The sequence below is a fragment of the Pieris napi genome, chromosome 16 (assembly GCF_905475465.1).
Source record: "Pieris napi chromosome 16, ilPieNapi1.2, whole genome shotgun sequence".
Classification (NCBI taxonomy): domain Eukaryota; kingdom Metazoa; phylum Arthropoda; class Insecta; order Lepidoptera; family Pieridae; genus Pieris; species Pieris napi.
Genome location: NC_062249.1, coordinates 10,163,079 through 10,180,003, shown reverse-complemented (window position 1 = coordinate 10,180,003; position 16,925 = coordinate 10,163,079). Strand labels below are relative to the sequence as shown.

The following is a 16,925-nucleotide window of genomic DNA, read 5'->3' as shown; positions in this document are numbered from 1 at the left end:
TTACTCACACTTGCGAATCTGGTAGCGTGAGTGTCCATGGGCGTAGGTACTACTAATAAAGTAAAAAGGTTAAATAGCACTTAAATTTTTAGGGGAGATACTCCAAATAATCTTAAAAACATCACTAAGAAAGTATTTTGTTTGATATTTGGTTTATAGTAGTATTTATATTTTCATGCACAGGATAAGGTTTAAAAAGCGTGTACATATTTGATTTTCTGTATATAATTCAATGATTGTTAAAATATTGAAAGACTGTACTAAAATTCTTCAGCTCCGGAACAAAGGATGAAAAGCATAACAGGATAATTACCGATAAAAAAAATGCAACAATCTATTAAACATATAATATAAATAAATACATTAATAAATTACTTATTATTCTCCTGTTCAGTCTTACGTCTAGTTGGAGTTAGTACGGCCTTGACAAGTCCCGCTACTGGAGACTCGACGAATAGGTAAAGTGACACTCCAAGTAGATACGATGTGAAAATTGATGAATGTAGCAACACCGACTAAAATTAAAACAATAACATGAGTCTTAGCAATCGTAAATCTTTCTTTGTTCTAAAGTTTAGATGGAATGACATCTAATATGAATAACGATGCTAAATTGGGATTTTTAAAAATCTCTTCCTTCGATTTCCGTTTTACATTCTCACCACACTATTCGTCTCATTATCAACCAATTGATAAAGCCTTTTGTGAATCTTCAGACTGTTAAAGACGCCATTGAAAGAAAACTTGCATTGGCGCAGGTGGTTCACTGATAGTAAAATAAACAGTAATCTAGCTTTATTACATACCACATAAAAGTCGGAGACGTACATAGGCTTCATCTGTATTCCCAGTAGACATCGCTGGAACAAGGTGTGTACAAGAAAGGCGGCATATGAAATCCTTCCCATCCATGTAAATCCACGCCATTCACAAATAACACGGTACACATCTGAAAATTCAACCATCAGTAAAACCTATGGAGACTGGCCAATGAAATATTTTAAAGATTTTTCAGAAAATGCGATTAGCAATAGACCACGCAAGTTAGGCATTTCCTTGTTCCCGTTGAATGGACAATAAAGTTGAAGACAGAGGCTAGAGCTTAGTCACAAATACTTGATAGATCTTCGCTATAGATATACATAGATAGATATTAATGCAAAAGGCCACAAGCGTGTCCTTTTACGAAACATTGGAGTTATTGACGCTTTTATTTGTGATTATTTGTGAAGCAGTAAAAAAAAATATCAATTTGTCATCTTCCGACGCAATTGAGATCCACATTTAAAGGCACAATTCGCGATAAAGTAAAGCATGCAAAAACAGGACCTTATAAAAATATCAATCAAAACTAAACTCCCTATATAAAATTGTGTAAGAAAATCAATAAATTAATTATACTTAATTTCTGTATAGTTTTTGTTCCGCGGGTAGATTTAATTAAATAATTTAATAGAAAACTAAAACTACGAATAAATACTATACCAATAAAATTCACTTTCGCAAGGAATTTTAAGAAAATGAATATAACTTATAATTTGTTGATAAGATTAGGTTTTTAAAATTAATTAAGACATGTAATATCACAAATCAATCTTTAAGGCCGTTTGATGTCCAGCGCACATTTAGCCTCTCTTTTGTCAAATCATCTATGACTATATATGACTCCAGTGTAATGTGGAGGTATGTCCACAACTTTGAGGTCGATAATGCTAATGCAGGAATAATGTCATACTTTTTGTATGTTTTTTTCCTCCGTCGTTCATTCTACAAAATTCCTCCTCTAACGCGTAATAGGTAATTTTCTGAATGGCCTTGAGCTTATTACAGGTTTTGGTTTAGCATCAGGCAGTTAACATAATATAAGTTTTGATGAGTTATGTTTAACTTATGCAGTACTTACTGTCATATTTAAAGAAACATCCGACCATGATGATAGTGACCAGGATTTGGAAGACGATTTTGTAGAAAGTGGCGTATATAGTTTTGAACACTTGCGAGGGCTCCAGACCGTCAATGTAGAAGAATCCACCGGATAGAATGATAAGAACACCAGCCGGGAATACAAGCCAGTAAGCCCAGAGATAGCTCTGAAAAAATAAAGCATTTCCTCGCTGTAATGCGATACTTATTCGTTGAGCGAGGAAAGCACCAGCTCTCTCCAGTCGCCGGTATTATCATCTACCGGCACTATCTAATAAATATAATTTTTTTTAATATACAAAATAATATTTATTCAAAAAATTAAACGTTCAAGAGTAAATAACAAAAGCATTTAGTAATTACCCTGTATTTGGAGAAATCTTTTTTCTCGTTATGCCATTTATAAGTGAGTAAGGCAGCGATGAAACCTATTACATATGAGGACAAGTTTGTGTGACCTGGTACGTATACAGCTTTGAATGTCGGGTTCGTGCTGTAGAGGTTACGATATGATCTGTAAAATAAAACCTTTATTACAAACATATTATATAGACCATTTACGGACATTTGGATGTATAACCTAATGGAATTCCTACTGAGGTGAGATATTCGGCAACGTAGAATCAATGGAAAGAACTCGGTAGAACAGCATCGGTATTTTGAAAACAATACTGATGGCGATTCCGATCCCTACTACAATTTTGTGTTTTTGTACCGCGCGATCAGCGCTAATGATATCAGCGTTACGTATATTGATATACATCCAAAGCTCATAGATAAACGTCGGGATCCGTTTTTTGAGTTACATAGTACCAGTGCATGCAAAAGATAAAAAATACAGATCAAAAGCATCCGTAACCGATCGAATAAAGAGCTATGACATAGTATGTTATGAATTATGTCTCAAATCCACTTGTTACTATATGCCAAAATATGTATACCATCCCGTCGGGATATGTATATCATATATCCCATATGTGATAATCGGTGGCTAGGCATAATTGTACCTACTTTGCATCAAGTAGGGGATGAATTGCGCTTCCCATATACTATGTCACAATTACATAGGTTGACGATTAAAATTATGCTTGAAATTGTCAGAAGTATGTTGGACGGATTATAATTCCATTAACAATATTACGGTTTTGCGTCTGTATTTAATAAACTTACTCAGGCGTCTGAATGACAGTAGCATCTAGTTTCTGGTAGTATGTGATCGTTGCTGTGATGACCATAGACATGAGGAACATCAGCCATATTGCTATCTTACGAGAGCGGGGTGTCCGAGCTATTACCAGCACGAGAAGACTAAAACAGAATAGCTGCGTGTCGGCGGCTAGATACCTAGATATGTAAGATTGCATTAAAACATACAAATATTATCCATAATTTTATACATAAGTATAAGGTATAATCTTTATTAATTGCTTTCGGCAGTTGTGAAGTATCCAGAAAGTCGGCAAAAATGCGGATTAATAATAAACAGACGACCATATTGTATTTGTCTCAACACGCAATCTATTGGAGAGGAAGCTCACAGGACTACATAGTGAAAGCAGGCTTATCTTAGATTGTATGACGAGATAATATAAATCAGGTCTAATATGGTCAGAATATGGTCAGTTATTCTGTGACTGATCTATGATCGATACAACAATAGAAGAAATTGACACAAGAATAGCAAAAGCGTGCAAGTGATTTCGGGCGCTTAAAAACGAAACGAAACGAAATAAACCATTTACGAACAATTAAAGGGAAGCTATACAATACTGTATTACCTCTCAAACGCACACTAAAGCGCAGCATAGATTACTACAGGTGTGTGAAAGATTGATGGAAGGATGCACGATAATGAAGAGAAGATAAGATGAAATAAAGAATACAGTATTAAAAAGAATAACTACTCGTGCTAGCATAAATGATTCCACATGGTAAGAGCAACAGAAAAGTGGAACTACAAAGTATTAAATTGGTGTCCGAGGTACAATTACAGGAAAAGAGAAACACAAATCAGACCAGGATAGACCAGATCAAGAAAGCAGCGAGAGACACATGGCAGAAAGTGGCACAGTGCGGACTTAAATATCGATGATTCCTCCCTCTGACGATAATGATTTCGACGACGCCTTTGCCTCAAAGCCACTCAGAAACTAAGGAATGACACTGTTACATAGATAATAGAAATAAAAGGCTTTTATTGTTAGTATACAAAATTCTGGGACCGGAATATTCCTTTCCTCGTGAAAGCTGAATAACTCACCAAGATTGCGGCATACAATTGCTGTCGCTATACATGTAATTGTTTATGTAAAGTATGTTTGTCCACCACTTATTGCGACAGGCGTCGGATTCACTGGTCACAGTAAGCTGCCATAAGGGGCCGTCTCCGAAATACGGTACGATACAACCAATAGTGCCGATGAGAAGAGCGTATGTAGGTGTCAATCTGAAATTTTTGATGCAACGGTATACTTATGAAGAAATAATTAGATCTAGAAAAATGCACTAGCCTTAAACCGTAATGGAAATAACGTTCTTTCGTTTAACAGCTTTTTTTTACATATATGAACTTTTTCTATAAGTTTTGCGGAATTTGACAACAATTAATTTTAATGTTTTCTATTTGGATAACTTCAAAATAGTCATTTAAATTAAATGTTATAGCCAAAAAGTTAAAGCTTGTAAAATGTACACTACTAAAGAATTAAATGATTGATTATTAAATTATTTTTATAATATTATTAAAAAAAAAATACGCCTGTAAAATTATATAAAATGAAAAATAGCAAGTTTGCGAAAACCTATTAGCAGGCGCAAGTCTACATATATATAACAAAAAAAATCTCGGTTTTTTTAATGATGTTGATCTCTCTTATTTATTCCTTCTATTCTATTAATAATTTCGCATAGCCCTTCAACCACAATCGAATTATAGAACGTTGCCTTCTTTTCTCGTCAATGATTAAAAACAAAAATACCATTTATGAATTTAGAATCTGTGATTTTTTTTCATTCAATTAATAAGTAAAAAAACCAAAGGCATTTCGTTTAATGCTTCATGAATTTCGTACTAGCCTATTATAGCCGAGCCTAAAATATTTTATGACACAAAAGAGAACTTCAGATGTTTAGTCAATAATACTCTGCGACAGGCAATACAATATTGTATTGGAAAGACAATAATTTGCGCGGTAACCATTTCTATACTAGTTCGAGCGCCGCGCGCCGTAAGTATATCACGCCTGTCACTTAGAATCTTTGGCTTTCATCATATACTTTCTTATATGTAAAATAAGTAATAAGTAAAAAAGGCTTTTTTAAATGTATGCTTGGTTATGCATAGACAAAGAAACATATAATTCATCTTTATATACCTGATCCATCGTAATAAAACTCCTTTGGGAAAATCGACCCATGTAATCTCATGGCTCTCGGCGTGGATTAAGAAATTGTACACGAGTAGAAAAGCAGACATAACAAAGAAGGTCATTGTCACCAATGTACCATTGAATAGGATCTGCTTAAATGGATCGTCATAGGCCTGAAATGGAACAACTTTATTTTAAAATTTCGCTGTGTCAATTTGAAATTAAGGGCGTCGACCTTTTGAGAATGTAGCAAATATTTTATATTATAATTCATTTGTCAAAATTTATTTTAATATTAATTAGATGGTTATGAATTATTTATTGTACTTGGCTGTACAATAAATAATACATGCCATTTAACGATGAAGTTTTGCTTGCTTTATGCTCCCATCCTCTGTACCTACTTCTAGTGGCCCCCTGCCCTGCGTCAGTCATTTTATGATTTGGCATTCTGAAAAGGTGGGAGCTTGTAGTTTTGTTTATCAGAATGCCAAATCATAAAATGACTGCTTCACGACTGATTTGAGAGCGACCGCCGATGCGATAACCGCTGTGTGAGTTCAAAAAGTGAGTTACAGAATCGCAGAGCTGGCCTTTGATAATGGACTAGCAACGCCTTTTATAACTAACTAAAATTTTGATTATCGGTAATCAAGCAAACAAATAGCTCACATTGTTCAAGCTATGGCCCCGTGTATATAGAGGCAGGTAAACATTAACATTTTCAGTTGATAAGTGATGGTACTTTTGAAATAGATACATGTATTTTTTATCAGAATTTATATACAATTCACAACGGGAGATCCGGAAATATTTTGCCTTATGATAAAAAAATTACCTTTTCAAAGTAAAGAGGATTTTCAATATACGTAAACGCCAAAGTGAGAGCGGTATGTGAGAAAATAACGCACACCATCGTCATAGATCTGAAAAACAATAGATATCTTTTTGAATCACTGCTATAAGTGCATACTGCATAGCTCTCTAATCTTAAGGGTACGTTTTCAATGACTTTATAGGCAAAGTTTTCACTAAATGTTAAAATTTTATAGTATTGGTTTAATTGTTTATATTTGTTGTTGTTCTATGGTTTTTCTATATAAATGTAAAATAATAATAGCTTAAGGAGTTTTAGTTCCCAGTCCGCTGTCACGTGCTCATATTGCGAAGGTAACACAGAAGTCTGATCAGCTACTTGTCTAAACTATTACAATAATCAAAGCAACTGATGAATTATTCTTATTACCTTAAACCATTGAGTGCTTTTAGCTTGTTCAGTCTTTCATCTGAACCTTTTCCGCTGGGCGCAACCAATCTTTTCCAATTTCTTTTTAAGGAGAACGCCAGTAAATATTTGTTACCTGAAATGTATGGCTTGAATGTTCAATGGCTTAAATAAGCTTTTACTAAAACGATTTTCATTTGTTCCAGAACTAAATTTGTATGAAAAACTATTGTTATTGTTATTTGGTAATATTATTCGTAATTAGCTACTCTGGGGCCTCAGTCAAAGTGCCTTAACAGCCCTGCGATTCTGTAACTCACACAGCGGTTTTCGCATCGGCGAAATGACTGCTTCACGACTAATTTCAGAGCGACCGCCGATGCGAAACCGCTGTGTGAGTTCGAAAAGTGAGTTACAGAATCGCAGGGCAGTAGTGTATGTAGAAAATCGATAACTAAATTTGTATGGAAATGACAGTTCGTGTCGAAACGTTTTCATCTAGACTAAGGCCCCTGTAACTCCCCAATCCCCATTTTACTCGTAAACCGGCTATCACTGTTTATATAGGTCACAACAATTTTCGTTTACAGATAATAAATCTAAAGAAAGTGTATAGATTAAAATATTCTAAGACAACTTACATATTGACGTTACCATCATCAATCAACTTCAACAGCCTCTTATGGAGGGCGTAATGGACATAAGACACGCGATCCTACTGTTAAATTTATCAAACATACCATTTCTACTGATTTATTATATGTATAGGTTTATCATTAGCATTTACCTGTTCTGTTTTCATCTTTAGATAAAATTGTTTCGTAGAACGTGCCAATCATATTCAATAACAACACTAGACCGTAAACGCCAATAATAGCGAAAGTACCATAGCCGATTACTTTCTTATCATCTTTTCTTTTACAATACTGTATTCTTGACAATTTGGCTTCAATCCCATAGTCTTTCCATATTGTTTCGTTTAGGCATGGGCCAAGGGTCGCGTTCAGGGCCATAGTCTTATTAAAATTTTCTATATAGTCTTTACACGTCCTTGTAACACACAAACCTCTGTGTATTTGTGTGTGATTGTAATGCTTCTTTGTGTACGCTGAATATTGCTGAAATTTTTTGAATGGTGAGTATTTTTTGAGCCACGATAGCCTTTTCTAAAACCAAGCAAAATCCCAAGCAGAACCTTTTCGAAAGCTATTGAAAAACAACTTAATTCGAATCGTTTGTCGTGGTTAAGAAGTAGTATGGTAATCGCTAAAAAGTTAGCTTCGCAGTTAAGTTAAGTTAGCGTGTACAAAGGGTCATTAACCCCGTTCTTATTTCGATTAAATTATCAACTTGCATTTTAAATTGTTATAGTCGAACTTTTAATATTATTTTTTCATAACTAAAGAAATAATATATTAGAAAATATATGTTCTATATTAAAATAATAGAACTATTAAAATACATTTATTTTGACCTAGGCACCTTGACATAGCATTCGTATTAATATCATTATTTATAATTATTTTAATACAAGTAAATTGGCTATGCAGTAAATAACTATTTACCGTTAACTGCATGTCATTTAAACTAGTTATAATGATTTACAACGAGTTTTACACTTGATATATTTTATACTACACCATAATTATACAATTGTTCAAATTAAACGCGATCAGAATATTGTCTCTAGATTACAAATACTACATATTTAAAAAAAAAAATTAACGCATAAACGCGGACGTGTATAAATAACTAAAATAAAGTTAAAGTTAAAAACACTAGCTCAAGACTAGTCAAAATGTTTTGCGTCTGTTTATGTTAAAGACGTGTTATTTAATCATCACTTACCGAAGAAGTAAGAAGTGACTGTCAAATCAGTCTCTAAGCTTTCGGAATAGTTATATAAACTTCGAATCTGATAAAATATCTCAATATACTCTCGATAATTTGACACTCGTTAATTTGAATCTCTCGATAATTTGAAAAAAAAAATCCGGTCCCTTGAAAAATACTCGATAAATTGAATAAAATCAATGATAATTGGTCCCTTCGGTAATTTGAAGTTGAAAAAGTATTATCTTGCTCGCCAATTTGAAATTTATCTCTGGTCCCTTGAGTTTCAAATTATCGAGAGTCGACTGTAACGCTGTTCGCACGGTGTCTAGTCGGTTTTTGATGTCTTCCAATCAATATCACGCTCTATGAAGTACGATTTTTTAAACGTATACTCTTTGCAACGGTAGGTACGTACCCCAATATATAATTTTCTTACATTTATGTATTTATATATTTAAATATCTAATTTTAATGAAGTTTTCGTGTCTTCACAGATAATACAATCGCGATTGTGCGACGATTTCTATTTCATGTCTGTGATATAATTTATGAAGTTTTTACCTGAATTAAATGCATCAGAGGAGACCGAGATCTGGAGAATAGATCGAAGTCCGCGATACAGTAGGTGCCCTCTGCTTCTGTCATGCAGACGTTGTAATCCTCCATCTCATACAGCGGTGGCATTTTGAAGTAATCGGTTTCTGAAAAAAGTTTTTGCTGAATAGAAACTCGCTGGCTAAGTTTGTGTGATATCAAATAATAATAAAAATAATTTAGGAAAATACAGTCCATTGATTGATTAGTAAGTTAGTAACAATAGTTTCTTAAGATCTATCTATAGGTATCTCTACAAAACTGTGTAATCACGAAGCGAAAGCCTGCTGGAATTTTAAGAATAACCATTACAAAAACCTATACACAATTATGTTTATTCTAACCTTCTTAGAGATCGCTGTAATTTCCAGGCATTTTATTTTATTTTTGCTCACAACCATCACATATCTTACAGGACAATTAGATACTTATGAAAATATGTTGTAGAAAAGATATAGGTACACGTGTGAAAATAACATGAGAACTTAAGAAACCGCGCTAACCAGATCCTGCAACTTCCTCACAATAGAGTAGCCCACAACTAAGGACTTCAGTTGAAGGTAAGGTTTATAAAGGGTATTTCAACAAGAAGTTTGTTTTTCAATTGTGGCAACACCGAGAACGTGATAGTTTTGACATTTAGTTTTTGGCGGTATTCGTAGCAGGTGCTTTGGCAATTATTACAATGAATTCAATTTCGCTCGAAAATCGCATTAAAATAATTCAAATCCACTATAAAAATGGTGGTTCTGTTAAAGTTACATTTCGTAAAATTCGTGATATTTTCGGCCAGCATAATCGTCCTTCTGAGACCGCTGTTAAGAATTTGGTCGCGAAATTTGAGTCGACAGGCTCGGTACAAAATGTGCCAACACCAACACGTGTTCGACCGGGTCGTTCAACAGAAAACATCGCCGCCGTGAGCCATAGTGTTGAAGAAGATCAAAATTTGTCAATTTCACGACGTTCTCAACAATTGGGGTTATCCAAAAGCACAACATGGCGAATTTTGCGAAAGGATTTGGCTTTGAAGCCTTACAAGATTCAACTGGTGCAGGAATTAAAGCTGATCGACCATTCAAATCGCCGCAGATTCGCTCAGTTCATTCAGGAACAACCTGCTGGTTTTTCTGAAAAAATCATTTTTTCAGACGAAGCCCATTTTCATTTGTCAGGGTACGTCAACAAGCAAAATTGTCGCATTTGGGCTTCTGAAAATCCTAAAGCAATTATTGAGAAGGCTTTGCATACTCAACGTGTTACTGTGTGGTGCACTATGTGGTCTGGAGGCGTGATTGGGCCGTTTTTTTTCGAAGATGAGGCTGGAAATGCGGTAACAGTCAATGGATCACGGTATCGCGAGATGTTAACCACTAAATTTTGGCCTATTATTGATGACATGGATATCACTGAAATGTGGTTTCAACAGGACGGTGCCACATGTCACACAGCCAATGAAACGATCAATTTATTGCAAACCAAATTTCCCGAGCGCATAATTTCGCGAAATTCAGCTGTTAAGTGGCCAGCCAGATCGTGTGATTTAACACCACTGGATTATTTTTTGTGGGGCTATGTTAAAGACAGAGTCTATACGGAGCCAATCGAATCGATTGCAGCCTTAAAACTCAAAATCCGTGATGTCATTAACGAAATAGACCCTCCATTTTGCCAAAAAGTGATTAAAAATTTTGATGAAAGAATCAACATCTGTCAGCGTGGTCGTGGTGGACATTTGCCAGATATCATTTTTCATTCATAATTGCCAAACTTTTCTCTTTGTAAGACAATAAAAATTTTATTCATTTTCCTCTAAATTCTTTGTTTTATTTTGTTTTAGAAAACAAAGTTCTTGTTGAAAAACCCTTTATAAAGAAATAAATAAGCATCTTAAAATATCTTCTTGTGCAGGTCTACGGTATACGGAATACCACCAGAATATTATTCTCTGGTATCATTCTCTCGTATTTTTTATTAGGTCTTTACATATGAAATTGGAGACTTCGTAATAAAAATGTAATTTTGGTATTATTTTTATTTCAGCTAAACAGAGCACCAGCCCAAACTCAGATACATATAATGTACAATTAAACCTGAAAATGCTTATTATGTAATGTCTAATTACATAGGTAAATACCTATTATCGATAAATAAACGGGTTCATCAAAAGCAAAAAACGTTGAATTTATTTTTATGTTGAAACTGTGTGAGAGCAGTGTTGGCTCTGTGGTTACATCGAACTCGACCCTGAGGTCGTAATTTCGAATTTCGGCTACGCCAATGGATTTTTCTTATTAAGTAATCTAACACACGTACGGGGAAGGAAAACATATCACGCGTCAGAGTCAAGAAGCGTAGGTATAGCGACGCAGCGATGCGACGACGCACAGAAGGCTGTTGACCTGCCTCCCTATTAATAAGAAAGAGATCATGAAATAGATATAGAAATCTGAGGCCAATACAAAGAGTTGCTATGCTTTATTGTAATGAAGCATGTCGGATATAATATTAAAACTAGTCGTACAAATATCTGATAACAAAACGATATTATTACGGTAGGACAGTGTTTCCCTACAGTGCAGTGGGGCAGTTTTATTGTTAAGGGGGCTGTTCAAAAATTTATTAAAATTATTTAGAATTTGAATTTCAGTTTTTCATTATGTTTTGAAAATTTACTTACTGCGTACTTTCGTTAACAACTTCCTAGTAATTTCTTCCTTAAACCTATCATTTAAGTTTCTTTAGTGAACAATTCATTTTTTAATATTAAAAATTATGTATGTTACATAGCGGGCATAATAATTTAGAAAGGCTAAAATGGGGCATGGCTCAAAACACGTTGGAAAACACTGCTGTAGTGTGTACTATAAGTGTTAAATTTCATACTTCGTTGCATAAGCTTGTACAATTGATTTAGAAAGGGAACGGGTTTATTTTAAGCGATATCTTCCAGACCATCCACTCAGCATAGATTTAAAGTAGATAATTTGTATGATTTGCAGAAAGCGTTATAAATTAAATTTGTTTTATTTTCCTCTAAAGGTCGATTTACATCAAACGAGCGAATGCTCATTCTATCCCCACTACATCAAATTCTTCTAGTGTAAACAGGCGTAGAGCATTCTTTCGTTGTTCTTAGTGCGTTCGCAAAGATTCTATAGAATATTCTAAGAATGCTCGTTTGCTTGATGTAAACGGCGCAAGAGCGCGCGAACAGTTGCTTAGAGCGTTCTAGCGTGTTCGGACGTGCTCGCGCCACTGAGCGGTCTTTTCAAAGCGTTCTTGTGTTCTAGCGATTGTTTACGTATCTTATCGATTAAATTATGGATTGGTCTCAAGAAAAATGTTTATTAATGATAGAAGCCTACCGCAATTTCAGATGCCTGTGGGATCCGACGTATGAAAACTATAAAAATACAACTTACAAACAAGATGCTTGGCGGGAAATCGCAAAACAACTGGAATGTAATGTTGAAAAGAGTTAAAAAAAAAGATGGACTCGCTTCTTGCATCTTACCGCCGGGAAAGGCAAAAAACAATGAGTACGAAGTCAGGCAGCAGTGCCGATTGTATTTATAATTCTACACGAATGAGCAAAGAACATTCGATCTAGCTTTTGTTTACACTAAAAGATTACGAAAGAATGCTCTTGTTCTAGCTCTAGCTCTATGTTCGTTTGATGTAAATCGACCTTAAGAATAAGGTCACAAAAGTGTAACCTTGGCACGTTGTCTATGTGCGAATATGACCATCTATTTTTTTATGACAACAAACCTTTTTTAAAACTACGTGACTGGTCTAGTAGTAAACAACGGTCACCACAGATGTATAAACTTCTGCTTTTAAAATGGTTATTTAATTAATTTATAAAGTAGGGTTTTAAAATAAAGTAATCATAATTAATATTGAATATTGTCGTTATAGAAATTATGGTTCTGAAATGTAAGATTAATTAGTTGTAATTAATAAGTTGTCGAAAAACTCGTATATTAATCGCAATTATGTGTTGAATAAATTGAAGATATCTGTTAAATTATGAAAGTTGAATCGAACAGTATAATTTCCTTATATATAACTAAAAGAAATTTGTATTTTAGGAGTTAAACAACAAACTTTTTTATTTGTTTTTTTATTTTTTATTGGTAGATCATGATGGCGAATTTTGCGGAAACGAAAAAACGAAAAAAAAGTCAGTGGCGCTACAACCTCTTTAGGTCTTGGCCTCATATTTTTGAATCTGTTTCATGATCATTTTTAAATCTAATAGGCAAGTAGGTGATCAGCCTCCAGAGCCTGACACACGCCGTCGACTTTTTGGGTCTAAGACATGTCGGTTTCCTCACGATGTTTTCCTTCACCGTTAGAGCAAATGTTAAATGCGCACATAGAAAGAAAGTCCATTGGTGCACAGCCGGGGATCGAACCTAGGACCTCAGGCATGAGACTCGCACGCTGTAGCCATACACGCATAAAAGGGTTTGGAAGCCGGTTAAAAATACATATAGTCTTATGCTATATAAGTATGATAAATATTAAAACTAATTTATGTAAATTACTTCGGTAATATTTTTTGTCTCAAGATTAATTTTTCACTTTTTTAAACTTGAAACTAGCAAAAACTTAATCTTTATATTACGTCAAGATAAATAATAAATTCAAGAACATTCCCGATTATATAATTATGTAATTTGTAAAAATTGTAGATTATTATCACTGATGATGTGATACTATGATTTATAAAGCATTCATAAATATAATGTGCTATGATAGCATGCTAATTCATTTTAATTAGCAAAGAAATCAAAAAAAAAAAAAAAACAACAAAAACAAACACAGACACAGCCCACGCTTATACCAATTAACACACTCACACATTCATGCATACTTATAAGACTTGTGTTTGATTAGTTGTAACACTAAAACAACTTTTTCTCAAAAAACATATACCATGTATCATGTAAGAATTGTTATCTAATTACCCACAACACAGGGACTGCCTTGTGGGACTAGCGATAGGTGAATTTTGTCACAACCTATTTGAATCTATCTATCTAATTTTTAAGTCATGAATAAAGTTTTTATTTGTTATTATTTAATAGATTTCGGGCAGTATGGTCACTTTTTAGGCTTTGCTCTAAGATTCATAAACAAACATAAACTCTAAACGACAAATTTTTCTTTAACCATTTCCTAAACATCATTATACTGATTTTGAGACAACGAATTCTACGTCAAGTCTTCTTAAATGCGACTTTCGACAGTGGTCTTCCAGTTACACATTATTCTTAGCTGCCTTTATTTAAACAAACTGCGGTGTGTGGAAGTGTGTCGCACATGAAGATCCACAAATTTTAAAATATCAAAACTCTCCTGAAAAGCTTTCCAGATAACTACTAAATTATTCAACATGTTAACTCTTAACTAACTTGATTTCCTCTCGCATACCTGACAGTTTCCGTACAGCATTGCCTTATTTTAGAGGTAGAATGTCCAAATCCCTCTTTTTGGTTATCATATCAACACAAAATGCAATACTTACCAATTTCATACAAAATATTATTTTCTAAAATTTTCTGATGTATATGTTTATAATATTATTCTATTTTATTTTTCTAGCCATAGACGCTTCGAATGTCTCATAAAGCCTTAAGGACAATTAAACTACAATTTTAAACATTCAACATCTTAGCAATGCTATATGTAGTATTCTTTAAATTTCAATCCTAGTTAAACTCACCATTTAAGCTATATATCACGCACGCACTCCGCCCAAATAACAAAAACAAAATAAGCACAAAAAACATATTGTCACTAGATTAAATCACGTATACTAGAACCGCTGGTCACTGTTACTCTAAAGGAAACCCATTCGTTAAACGCAAAGCATTTTGTGTCCTTATGATTTTATACGCAACGCCGCATCCTATGAACTCCGATGAAGCGTGCCAGGTACACACCGTTTAGCGAAGGTGAACGTATTATACGAGTAAATATATCGAAATTATTGATATTTTTTTCTCATAGGGGAAAGATTAGGCACATATTGTTGTACGCTACATAATATATCACTAGCTATCCATTTTCTATCTGAATATTAAAAACAAATATAATATTCACCGTCTATGATATGTGAAGAAAACTATATCCTTGAAATCCCATCTCCTCCTTGGCGAGTCCTGTAAGGTCTCTGCAGTTAGGCTATGGAATTCACTTCCCGTTCCTATTCGCATAGCTCCTTCTCTATCTTCCTTCAAATTTCATCTGTACAAACATTACCTGTCCACATCGTATCCCTAACTTTCGTACTAACTACTAACTGACGTGAGACTGATCTTTAATGAAATTATAATGATTCATGTGCACTTTTTACTTTTTATTTTTCATGTATCCTTTATTAGTTTAGTTTGTTTTTTGTTCCTGTTTAGTTTGTTTTTTTCTTAATAACTATAATATTTTAATTTATTTATTTACACTTCTTTGCATTACAATATAAAAATTTAACATAATTAAATGTAAAGGAGGGTAACTGGCGGCCTTATCGCTAACGAGCGATCTCTTCCAGGCAACCACTGTGAGAAAAGAAAAAAAAATGTATTCAATTAGAGAGGCAAGAAGTGCAAAAATACATATTACATAATATAATATTTACAGTCTATGCTATATAAAGAAACAATTGTAGGAATTAATGAATGTTAGTTCTCGTTCCTCATTCAGGATAAAAGAAATGTTGACTGGATAATAACAGCAATTTGTAATCTAGGTTTTAGATCATTTTAACTAATCGCCACACGCGGTATGGTTATAAAACGTTGACTAAGTACAGTGTTACCATGGTTAAGACTGTGCATTATGTTTACTAACTAAAATTGGAGAAAGAAATATACATTCAGAGACGCTTAGATATTATTCAAAACAAGTAGAATAAACAATAAAACTGAATTCCGGAAAACATTTACTAATAATAATTACAAAATAATTTAAAAAAAAAGTCAAAGTAATTAAAAGAAAAAAATTATTTATACATAACGTCAAGAGATGCTACCAAAATATAATAAAAATAACAAATATAGTACAATTTCCATATGTAACTATTTTACCTACATTTCAAACATCGAAGCAGAATAATGTGTTACATTCTCGTCAGTGATGTGCACTCGGCATTATAACGAATGAATTAACATCAAAAAGTATATAGAGATTATGTTATCGGGTTTAATTTTTTATTCGTCGCCGAATATTTTAAGAGTATAAATTTTTTCCTCAGTTTAAATATGAAGGTTTTCTTCATATTTATTTGAAAAATCCACTTCCTCGTTGGATGATAATATTGGCCTGCCCTGCGATTCTGTAACTCACTTTTCGAAGTCACACAGCGGTTTTCGCATCGGCGGTCGCTCTCAAATCAGTCGTGAAGCAGTCATTTAATGATTTGGCATTTTGATAAACAATAAACTACAAGCTCCCACCTGTTTTGTGTACTATGTCAACTAACTAGTAGGTTAGTGTTTTTTCATATTATTCAACATATTTTTTTACAAAATATACACTTATACCCTCCTATACTACAGTTATAACTTTTAAGGCTGGAAAATATGTGCCAAGCGTAATAGGGTGTGTTTGTTTGTTTATATAATAAAGATTCTTAACTCTATAGGTAATATCATCAGAGTCAAATATAAATCTGTAGCGTCCGCAGAGCAGGTGGAAAATAATAAACGTCTCAAATAAAAGAGTCTTTCCTCCAACTTTAATTTCGTTCCCTTTGGAGTAGGCCTCTTGGGCCGTTGGACAGTTGGCGCCTGGTAGATACTACCGGTGACCCCGTAGCTGGTGCTTTCCTACCTCAACGAATAAGTATCGCAATACAGTGAACAAATACTGCCAGTGTTAAAGGTACGCTGCCATAGGGACCAAACTTTTTAAATTTGTTTTTTTTTATTAATGTTTAGTTATTTTTATTATTACTATGTAGGTTTAGA

At 33.8% G+C, this 16,925-nt stretch overlaps 1 protein-coding gene across 1 annotated transcript; it reads right to left on the bottom strand.

Annotated features, from left to right (window-relative positions):
* Positions 1-332: 332 nt before the first annotated feature.
* Positions 333-14,823, bottom strand: LOC125057303 (nose resistant to fluoxetine protein 6-like). Its single transcript, XM_047660917.1, has 12 exons — positions 14,684-14,823; positions 8,914-9,053; positions 7,304-7,634; positions 6,538-6,652; positions 6,130-6,217; positions 5,298-5,464; positions 4,184-4,369; positions 3,094-3,267; positions 2,287-2,437; positions 1,904-2,090; positions 807-949; positions 333-515 (listed from the first exon to the last, which is right to left on the bottom strand). The coding sequence occupies exons 1-12, from the start codon at positions 14,748-14,750 to the stop codon at positions 372-374; spliced, it is 1,893 nt and encodes a 630-aa protein (XP_047516873.1). The 5' UTR covers positions 14,751-14,823; the 3' UTR covers positions 333-371.
* Between the last annotated feature and the right edge of the window lie 2,102 nt (positions 14,824-16,925).